The sequence below is a fragment of the Poecilia latipinna genome, unplaced genomic scaffold, assembly GCF_001443285.1.
Source record: "Poecilia latipinna isolate Pla-1442-1.1 unplaced genomic scaffold, P_latipinna-1.0 Scaffold1967, whole genome shotgun sequence".
Lineage (NCBI taxonomy): Eukaryota > Metazoa > Chordata > Actinopteri > Cyprinodontiformes > Poeciliidae > Poecilia > Poecilia latipinna.
The window spans coordinates 115,015-125,927 of NW_015114583.1; the positions used below are offsets into that span (position 1 = coordinate 115,015).

Genomic DNA, 10,913 nt, shown 5'->3' on the forward strand with positions numbered 1-10,913 from the left:
ATGAAAGCTAAGCAGGCGGTTCCTCGTCTGCTGGGATGTCTTCTGCCTCTCCTGATTGATGTAATCACTGCCTCAGAGTTCGAGTTGGATGGGGATTATTTGATCGGGGGTCTTTTTGATATTCATCACGTCAGTGGAGCATATCGTCATTACAAACCAGAAACCATTGCCTGCTCAAGGTAGGTTTAATAATCTTGGCTCTGATTTTAGATGCAATCAACCTTCCCTCTGAAATTTTACTCTGATTCTTCTTCCTTTGTTGACAGCGAACGATTAATCCTGTCAAGTTATCGGAGGTTTCAGGTGATGAGATTTTCCATTGATGAAATCAATAACTCCACTGATCTGCTGCCAAATGTAACTCTGGGTTATGAAATATTTGACCACTGCTCAGACATACAGAATTTTCCTGGCATTTTCAACCTTATCTCTGAAAATAATGTCATTTACCCATGGGATGAGTTGAGCAGCAACGTTTCTAAAGTGATTGCAGTGGTTGGGACCTATACAAGCACAGAGACTCTGTCGGTGGCCCCACTCTTCATGATGGATCTTATTCCTATGGTAAGTCTTCATACTATTGGCTTTAACTAAGAAAAAAAAACATAAAACTGCCTGACGAGATGTACGTTTGAGAAAAAAAATATTTTTTTTCGGAAAACAGGTCAGTTACGGGGCTGCTAGCTCTGTCTTCTCAAGAAAACAGAACTTCCCATCCTTCTTGCGAACCGTCCATCCCAATAAAGATGTCATTGAAGTGGTTTATAAAATTCTGCAGAACTTCAACTGGCGCTGGGTTGCATTCCTTTACAGTGATGGTGATTATGGAAAAGACGGCTTGGACTTGTTCTTGAAGAAGATAAAGGACACCGAGATCTGCTTGGCATACACCAAAAGCCTCAACAGCAATACAGATTATCCTCTCTTATTCAGACAGCTAGAGGCACAAAGAGTGAATATCATCATTGTTTTTGCTCCTGAATGGACTGCCGAAGCTCTCATTAAAGGAGCCATAAAGGAAAACGTGACCAACAAAGTGTGGATAGCAGGGGATGCTTGGTCCTTACACCAGGAGCTCCCCAAAGAAAATGGAATCAGAAATATTGGAACTGTCCTTGGGGTAGCTGAGCCAAAAATGGCCATACCCGGTTTCAATTACTTCATCTATTCCTCCGCAGCACGGCCTCAGCATGATAACAAAGATGAGCAAAAATTTTGTAATCAGATTTGTGAGTGTCCCAATGTAACCGCTGCAGATGTAATCAACGCAGACCCTTCCTTCAACTTTCCTGTTTACTCTGCTGTCTATGCCGTTGCACATGCTTTACACAATGTCTTGCAATGTGGGTCCGGCAGGTGTAATAAAGATATATCAGTGCAACCATACATGGTAAGTATGCAGAAAACATACAACAGTATTTTAAAAAATTTTTTTATCATCTGGCAGTTTTTATGGTTTTGGAAGTCCTTTGAAAGAGACAAAGTGTCGATGTTTATTTTTCTGGATAAATACAGTCATTCAAAATACACACACTTTCTGTCAGTGCAAGATTATCCCCAAGGATAATTATGTTGACAAATGTACTAAAAATAATTCATCAGTATGTCAGGATATTGGACTTTGGAAAATAGATCAGGCCTCTTGAACTTGTTTTGTCATATTAAAACAACAAACCTCTACATTTGTTGTTGCTTTTTTTTTTTTTTTTTTTTTTAGGAAAACCAGTCCAAATTTATTCTAGAAAAATGCTTTTGTTAGAAGTATATCTCTTGATGTTACTGGTTGTTAAATCCTAGAATGAAAACTATATATCTAAAACTATATACTAAATTCATGTTCTGCAATCGTTGCACTTTTTGGATACAATAAGTGTAAAAGAGTCAATCCAAGAATAATTAAGGTGTCATTCAAATCACACCGTATCTAAACTCTTGTACTTTGAATTCACCTCATTTATCCCACACTTTAAATACCAAGGTAGAGCAATGATTGCATCCAAACTTTGCTTGTCAAATGCAGGTTTTAACAGCACTGAGGAAATCCAACTTTGTACTTTTAAACGAGAGCGTTCAGTTTGACGAGAATGGGGACCCCATGTTCGGATCTTATTCAATCGTTTTCTGGAACCAAAGTGGTGAGGCAGAGGAGGTCGGGTTTCACAGGTTTCACCCATTTCTCCATTTCTTCGTCAACAGCACCAAGATCCAGTGGCATTCTGACGGGAAGGTAACCTCGGCTTTTCAAATCAAAAATTGAAGCCCTACTACCAGCATTACACTTGGCTGGATGTAGAGCCGCACCGGAATGTAAATAATATTGTGAACAAAAATGAAACACCATCCCTAAAAGGGAAAGCCATAGTATAGTGTGTATCCTGTTTTCATTTCAATCCAACTAAATAATGGAAAAATATATAAATTGTTCCATTCACATCTCTACTCTATGCATAAATAACCCACCTCCTACTCCTTTTCTTTGTTAATATGCACAGGAACCAGTGTCATTTTGTTCCAAAGAATGTCCTGAAGGGTATTCAAAAGCACAAGAGGGAATCCACAAATGTTGTTTCAAATGTAAAATCTGCCCAGATGGGACTTACATCAACACTACAGGTAAAAGCTTCTACTTGATACTTTTATGAAAAAGAGTAAGTTGACGAATCTTTGCGTGCTATTCAAAAAATGCCTGACATTTGACGGGTTTTCGGTGTTAGTTCTCATATTAACAACAGGTAAGATAAACTGCAGTAGATTTTTCAGCCTAGAAACATTTGAATTCTCTTTGATATTCATAAAGTATTTTTTAACAGCATTGAAAGAAAGATGTTGTATATATTTAAACTGCAAATATATATTTATAGTTTTTCTTCAGCCCTGTTGACCATGTGGTTTTATTTTGTGTACTTCAGAGGACCCCTACAACTGCATCAGCTGTAAGGAGACGGAGTGGTCTGACCCAGGAAGTACGCTGTGCAGACTGCGCCTGGTGGAGTTCATACCGTTCACAGACAGTGGCGCCATAGTGATCATGTCCGGAGCCTCCACCTTCGTGGGCCTCACGGTAGCCATGTCTGTTCTCTTCGCCTTCAACTACAACACGCCTGTTGTCAGATCTGCTGGAGGACCGATGTGCTTCCTGATTTTAGGCTGCCTCACTCTGTGCAGTGTCAGTGTGTTCTTTTACTTCGACAAACCCACGATCCCATCTTGTGTGTTAAGGTTTTTGCCCTTTCTGTTGTTCTTCACCGTTTGTCTGGCATGTTTCGTTGTGCGCTCTTTTCAGATCATTTGCATTTTCAAAATCGCAGCTAAATTCCCCAAACTCCTCAACTGGTGGATGAAATACCACGGACAGTGGTTGGTCATCAGTGTGGCCTTTGTCACACAGGCTGTCTTGCTTATCATTGGCTATTCTGTTGCTCCCCCAAAGCCTTACAGGGATATGTTTTCATACACAGAACTAATAATACTCGGTTGTGACCTTAACCTCAAAGCGATATCTGGTTCTGTTTCTTTACTCGTCTCACTGTGCTCCCTTTGCTTCATTTTCTCCTACATGGGAAAAGACCTGCCAAAGAATTACAACGAAGCCAAAGCCATAACCTTCTGCCTGCTGCTGCTGATCCTCACCTGGATTGTCCTCACCACTACGACCATGCTTTACCATGGAAAGCACATTCACACGTTTACCGCCCTGGCAGTGCTGTCAAGTCTCTACTCATTTCTGTTATGGTATTTTTTTCCAAAATGCTACATTATTATTTTTCAACCTCATAAAAACACTCAGCAGCACTTCCAGGGTCTCATCCAGAACTACACGAAAACAGTTAGCCAGTAGTCGACTTCTTGTGTGTTCTGCTTTAGACAGTAGCTGATGATTGATTTGCAGAAATTTCCTTCAGTGACCTGATACTGTCATAATCTTTCTTTTGCAAACACTTTGGATAAGTGGGTGAGACGATTGGAAAACGTAAAGCCAATCTTAAAATGTATTTGAAGAATTGTTCCAGCTGATAAATATCTCGTTTGCTGACTTTGATTTTGTTTTACATATTTAAATATATACCAATAAATACCTATGTGATAATTATAGTATTCATTAGATTTTTGATCTTACGTTAGTATTTTTTCACCTCTCTACTCTTAAAATGTATATATATAAATCTATAAAATGTGCCAGTTTGTAAAAACCTCAGAACACTCTGTAGTGAACCAAATGTACTAATAATCTATGTACTATTTCTGTGTTGTTCCCATGTTTAATCCCTGTAAACATGATTTAATAAAATGTATAGTAGGTTCGTTTTGTTGGTTATGTAATTTTTCATGTTCCGCTAATAGAAGGCAAAAATGTCACCTCTGTTTTGAACAATCTTATAAATCACAGAGTGAGAAGCACTTACAATTAAAATATTCTCATCCTCTCTATTCTCTGGAAGCTGCTCTTTTGTTTTTTTACTCAGTAGGTCAAATGACTTCACAAAGAAAAAGCAGATCATACTTTTCAAACGATTAACCATGAAAAACAATCCATTCTTAAAATGAATTCAGGCGAACTGCATAGCTGAGATCTTGGCACACTTCTTTTAGTTTATGCATAAGCAAAGGAATTGGTAAACAACCACAATAACTCAGCAGGTTTTGACAACGGACTGATGGATTTGCCATGTTTATGAGCTGAAGAGGGTAATCAGAAGTATGTTGTTGTGGTTTTACATGTATATAAATTTTGTTATCTCAGCCACAATCATCAATCATTATCAATGCTAAGCATCACTAACAATTTGTGGGCATTTCCTTCTTGAAAAGAAAATATTTTTTTAAACTCTGTTAGCAACTTACTACACATTGAGGGGGGTTATTATCTAAAATTGACATCCTTTAAAGCTTTATGTCATTTTATAATGTTATTCCTTCATCAGAAATTCACCTGGAGTGTTGAGTTGATTATTTCATGCATGTTAGAAGAATCCTTGAATCTACCCTGGCAATCACTCAGGGTGCCTAAAAGCTTGCTCCCACAATGTGGTGAATATTTCTACCCAGCCTCACAGAGCAGCCCTCCCCCATGGCTCCCCCACTGAGCTCCCCTAGACTAGCGGCTGCAATAATTAGTGAACATTTGGTGGAAATGTGTATTTGCTCAGCTTACCATACACACTACTTCTCAGTAAAAGCTCACAAGAATGGTTCCAAATGCTAAAGGTGGGGATGTTGAAAATAATAAGAGCTTGTTAAAGAGACAGAGGCCAAATTTCAAGGTGTCAGAATTACAGAGACGTTTCCTTCAAGCTACGTTTGAAATATATACAGCATTTTTATGACAGCTGAAGGTAACATAGTTACTGGACTGTGTGATATAATGGCACTATGTGTAGCATGACATTAAAGACTAAAGATCATATTTTTTGATTAATAAAACACTGACATAGCAGTGAGCTTATTTATTCTAATGGCAACATTATAAAAATTTATTTAAAAGAGAAAAAAACTAAACTCATCTGATTTTATCATAATTAGAAACAAAGTCAATTCTAGTTATTAGTATAAACATGTGACCTCAGGTATTTTAGCTCCAAAAGAGTCTAAAGTATTTAACTCCCCATTGTCCTCCATTTACACCTTTTGTCAAAACCTATAAATCACCCTTTTACCTCTGTCTCATTGCATTTTTGTTTTTTACAAACAGGATGACGTAAATTCAAACTTTAATAGACTCCTGCTCCTGTTTTTTTGCAAACTACCACTGCCTCCCACAGAGGTCTTGCAAATGATCTGTGTGGCCAAAGATGAAGTCAAGCAAAGCTCATTTGTAAGAGGATGTAGCATTTTACCATAAGCTAAAGACACCTGGACGACCTAGTCAAATCATTCGAGTTCATTTGCCTTCAACCACTTACGGACTTTGATCAGCAGTTTTATTGTTCTCATTCACATCTGATCCTTATGTGAAATTCATCCTAAATTTAAACACTTCGTGATACTGCTGAAAGTTTTGCATGTTCACAAATATGTTGCAAGTTTGTTAGAGTTTAAAAAAAAAACTTTCAGTGTTTTACCTGTTTAACAACAACAAAGCAAAATCTGTAAGCATGACTTCAGACTTTTTCAGTTTAACCACATTAAACATATGTGTCCAATATTCAATTGCTTTTGTATTCCAGCAAGTTGTAATAAAGTGTTGTTTTTTTGTTTGTTTGTTTTTTTTTGGGGGGGGGGTTTCCACAGCACACAGGCCCAATATTTTAAGTGGCAAATCTTGGATGTTCCAGTTGAGGTATTAAAGTTATCTAAATTATACTAAGCCCGGGATCTGATTAAAAAAATTAAAACAGGATGACCTTTTTGACAGTGACTTCCAACTTGCTTCTGAAGAAATAGAACAATCCTGAACTACGGGGATTTTCTTTGCATGCTCATTTGTTAACTGTCCACCAATCATTTCAAGATATGTACATATGATATGTGAAGCCATGCATAAAAAAAGTCCATGGAAATGCAACATTAGAGGATTGCCCTTCCAAGAGATTCAATTCCTCGTTTAAAGCAGAGCCTGACTAATGTCTCCCACTGACACTGTAAATCTTAAATGTATTAGGATGACATATTTTCTTTTTTCAGCAGATTTTCTCTTAATTTTTCAGCTTTTGCTGAGGCTGTGTGCTGCCACAGCCTCAGAGTTTCATCTGGATGGTGACTATTTAATTGGGGGACTCTTTGATATTCATCATGTCGATTTTTCAGTTCATCCCAGACCAGAAGCCATCGACTGCTCCAGGTAAGTTTCACAAAAAATGTAACATTTTTACTTATTTTTACACAAGTCATATCAGCCATCTCACTGTAACTTTGTTCCACACTAATTGCGCAGAGAATAATTAACTTTTCATGGAATATTTCCAGCCATTCAGAAAACTAAAACAAACAACAAAGAAAACCTATTTTCTCTGTTTGCAGTCAAATCTTCTCTTTGTCAAGTTACCGGAGGTTTCAAATTATGAGATTCTCGGTGGAGCAAGTCAATAATTCCACCAACCTGCTTCCAGATGTCTCTCTTGGCTATGACATATTTGACCAATGCTCGGACACAAAGAACTTCCCAGGAATTTTCAATCTCATATCAGAAAATGGCATGGTCCGGCCGTGGAGAAATTCGCCTGAGAATCTCTCCAAAAGTCCCAACGTGATTGCTCTGATCGGCCCGTTCACCAGCACCAACACCTTGGCTGTAGCCCCGCTGTTTATGTCCTACTTAATCCCGATGGTAGGCTTTACTTTATTATTGCTGTATAAAATAAACAATGCCAACCAACAGTTTGAATGTGTAGTTTGTGAATGTATTGTCACAAAAACTGTGTGAGTTATTATTCTTTCTACAGGTGAGCTACGGCGCTGCCAGCTCTGCCTTCTCTCAAAAAGTCAGATTTCCATCGTTTCTCCGGACAGTGCCTTCCAACAAAGAAATCATAGATGTCATGGTTAACATCTTAGTGCACTTCGACTGGCGCTGGGTTGCTTTCCTTTACAGCGACAATGATTTTGGCACTGACGGACTGGAGCTTTTCAGAAAAGCGATTAAGGAGACCGACACCTGCCTGGCCTACGCCAAAGGCCTCAACGAAAATACGGGGCACGCTCAAATGTTCAAACAACTGGATGAGCTGAATTTAAACACCATCATTGTTTTCTCCACCGATTTGGATGCCGAAGCTCTCGTTGAGGCAGCAGTACGACTGAATGTCAGTGACAAGGTGTGGATAGCAGGGGACACCTGGTCTTTGAACAAAAGGCTCCTCAGGTTGGAAGGGATCGAAAACATTGGAACTGTACTTGGGGTGGCTCAGTCGGTGTTGCCAATTCCTGGTTTTGACGATTTTATTTACTCTACCAAATGCCAGATGGCCAAAGAACAGAAGTTTTGTAATCAGTACTGCAACTGCAGCAACCTAATCCCAGACGACATCATTTCCATGGATCCGTCCTTTTCATTTCCTGTTTATTCTGCTGTGTTTGCCATTGCTCACGCCTTACACAATGTACTGCAGTGTGGAGCTAATAAATGCAACCGTGACACTGAAGTCCAGCCATATATGGTAAGGAAGTAAGTCAATAAGAAAGGTTTAATTTATTAATTTAAGCTTTATTTGGTTTTAATTTAAAAGAGACTTCTGCATGGTTTAGCATTCGTACAAACGCATACTTGGAATAATTTTTCTTATAGAATAGCGCTTTGCATTCAAAAAGTCAATGTGTTGATTTTTTTTTTTGCACTGCTTTCTCAAATCTAAGGCGATTTTTACTAAAAAAAAAATTTAAACCGTGGATTAACACTTTGTTCTGATATCCACTGTAGGTTTTGGACCAGTTGAGGAAGTCAAATTTTACACTCTTGAATGTGAGAGTTGGGTTTAATGACGATGGGGAGCCCATTTTTGGGTCGTACTCCATAGTTTTCTGGAACCGCAGCAGCAGTGCAGAGGAGATCGGCTTATATACGTTCTTCCCATCCGTCAGTTTCTCCATCAACAGCACCAAGATTGAGTGGTTCACAAATCACCAGGTAAAGTTGAGGGTTTTTTATTAATACATTGTATTATCGTTCCACTCCAAGGCATTTTTCTGTTCTTTTTGGGAAAGAGACAGCAGGGAAAACATAAACAGAAGAAAGTATAAACAGATGGGTTGCTACTATGTATTAAGTTATAACAGTTGTACATTTGTTTTCTTTTTCTTGGGTATACGTCATATTTGTAATCTTTGCTCTTGCTGTATGCGTGAAGGTGCCCATTTCACAGTGTTCCCAAGAATGCCCTTCTGGATATGCAAAGACCCAAACTGGGATCCATAAATGCTGCTTCAGGTGTGACGTGTGTCCAAATGGAACCTACATCAGCACTGCAGGTAAATAATTATCCATGAGATTTTATTTTTTCAAAAGACTGGCTGTATTTTCATGTGAACAAATAAGTGTGTATTATTTACAGTAATTGCCAGCTGCTATCTAGTTGCACCTAGTAGTAAAACTGTTTTGGAGAAAACTGTATTAAATGTTTTCTCTAAATTAATGTAAAAACAACACAAACTATTCATTATGTAGTACACTGGATGTTTTCCTAATTCTGTCGAATAAAATAGAAAATGTACTAATTTAAACCATTTAACTGGAATTTTGACTTGTATGGCTCTGTATTTTAATGGTTGTGCATTCAGTAAGTCAGAGCCCACAGTACTGATGCACAGAATATAAAAATAAAGTTGGGATGTAGCAAATCAAATCCAAAGCCGTTTTAGACATAAATCTGCTGCATTTTTAAACCAAAGTTGTTGTTTTTTTTTTGTTTAGTTTTGTTTTTCAGAAGAACTTAAAAGTATGGGAAATTGAACAAAATCCGTATTTAATGTTTGTCTTTTCTTTTACATATTCACCTAACGCTGGAAAGTAATAAAAACAAATTTCAGACATTTCACAATGTTTCAAGGCTAAATACGAATCCTGCCTGGAGCTCTGAGGACTGCTTAAATATTTTTGTTGCAGCAAAAAAATAGGGTCCCTGCATCCGATTCAAAGAACTAAATGAAACTTTTCTACTTTTCTCTTCATTTTTCTCAGTGAATTTAATCACATGCTGTTTTCACGTCTTGTAAAACAGAGGATCCCTACAGCTGCATCAGCTGTGAGGAGACAGAGTGGTCCGAGGCGGGCAGCACGTCGTGTAGCCCGCGGCTGGTGGAGTACGTCCTGTTCACAGACAGCGGAGCTATCCTCATCATAAGCGGGTCCTGCGTCTTGATGGGCCTCACTGTGGCAGTCGCTTTGCTCTTCTCTGTCACCTACAACACACCTGTTGTGAGATCTGCTGGAGGACCCATGTGCTTCTTAATTTTAGGCTGCCTGATGCTTTGCAGCCTCAGTGTGTTCTTTTACTTTGGAAAGCCAACCACTGCTTCCTGTATCTTAAGATACTTCCCCTTTCTCTTGTTCTACACAGTTTGTTTGGCTTGCTTTGTGGTGCGCTCGTTTCAGATTGTCTGCATCTTCAAAATAGCTGCAAAGATCCCCAAACTTCACAACTGGTGGATGAAATATCATGGACAGTGGGCGGTCATCGCTGGGGCTTTTGTCATTCAGGTTATCTTTCTTATTAGCAGCTACTGTTTTGGTGCTCCTCGTCCCAGCCACGACACTTTCACCTACCAGGACAGGATCATTCTGGGCTGTGACATTAATATTGCAGCCACCACACTATCTGTGGTGGTACCTCTCTCTCTGTGCTCCCTTTGCTTCATTTTCTCCTACATGGGCAAAGATCTCCCAAAGAATTATAACGAGGCCAAAGCCATAACCTTCTGTCTGCTGCTGCTGATTCTCACCTGGGTCGTCTTTGCCACGGGTTACATACTCTACCAAGGCAAGCACATCCACACGTTTAATGCTCTGGCGGTGCTATCAAGTCTCTTCTCATTTTTGTTGTGGTATTTTCTCCCAAAATGCTACATCATTGTTCTGCAGCCTCACAAAAACACACAGCAGTACTTCCAGGGTCTCATTCAGAGTTACACCAAAACAATCAGCCACTAGTTAATGTCCGCTGCAGATAAACTAGGGGAGGTTTTTTTTTTTTTTTTCTAATTCTTGACAATAGTCAGAAAGTAAGACTGCTGAGAATGAGACGGTGCTTTAAGATATAGGTTCTGCATGAGTCTCTCCTCCCAACTCAGCTGAATTAGTGATTGAGCTTCTGTCACTAGTATGTAATCAAGGTCTGCAGAGGCCTTTTAATGAATCGCACAGTTGCAGAACTTATTCTCCTGCTGTTACTTTCATTGTTAACAATCACAAAAAATCACAATAGATCACACTAATTTTGTTTGTAATATAAAAAATTGGGAAAAGACTGAGGAGAATGTATAGT

At 38.8% G+C, this 10,913-nt stretch overlaps 2 protein-coding genes across 2 annotated transcripts; both read left to right on the forward strand.

Moving 5' to 3' along the window:
* On the forward strand, positions 1 to 4,270 carry LOC106935454 (taste receptor type 1 member 1-like). Its single transcript, XM_015015923.1, has 6 exons — positions 1 to 179; positions 267 to 564; positions 665 to 1,390; positions 2,021 to 2,227; positions 2,493 to 2,613; positions 2,910 to 4,270. The coding sequence occupies exons 1-6, from the start codon at positions 1 to 3 to the stop codon at positions 3,836 to 3,838; spliced, it is 2,460 nt and encodes an 819-aa protein (XP_014871409.1). The 3' UTR covers positions 3,839 to 4,270.
* Positions 4,271 to 5,186: 916 nt separating this feature from the next.
* Positions 5,187 to 10,579, forward strand: LOC106935455 (taste receptor type 1 member 1-like). The gene is made up of 7 exons (XM_015015924.1): positions 5,187 to 5,205; positions 6,673 to 6,778; positions 6,958 to 7,264; positions 7,380 to 8,093; positions 8,354 to 8,560; positions 8,781 to 8,901; positions 9,651 to 10,579. Exons 1-7 carry the CDS (start codon positions 5,187 to 5,189, stop codon positions 10,577 to 10,579), a joined length of 2,403 nt encoding a protein of 800 aa, XP_014871410.1.
* Positions 10,580 to 10,913: the final 334 nt, after the last annotated feature.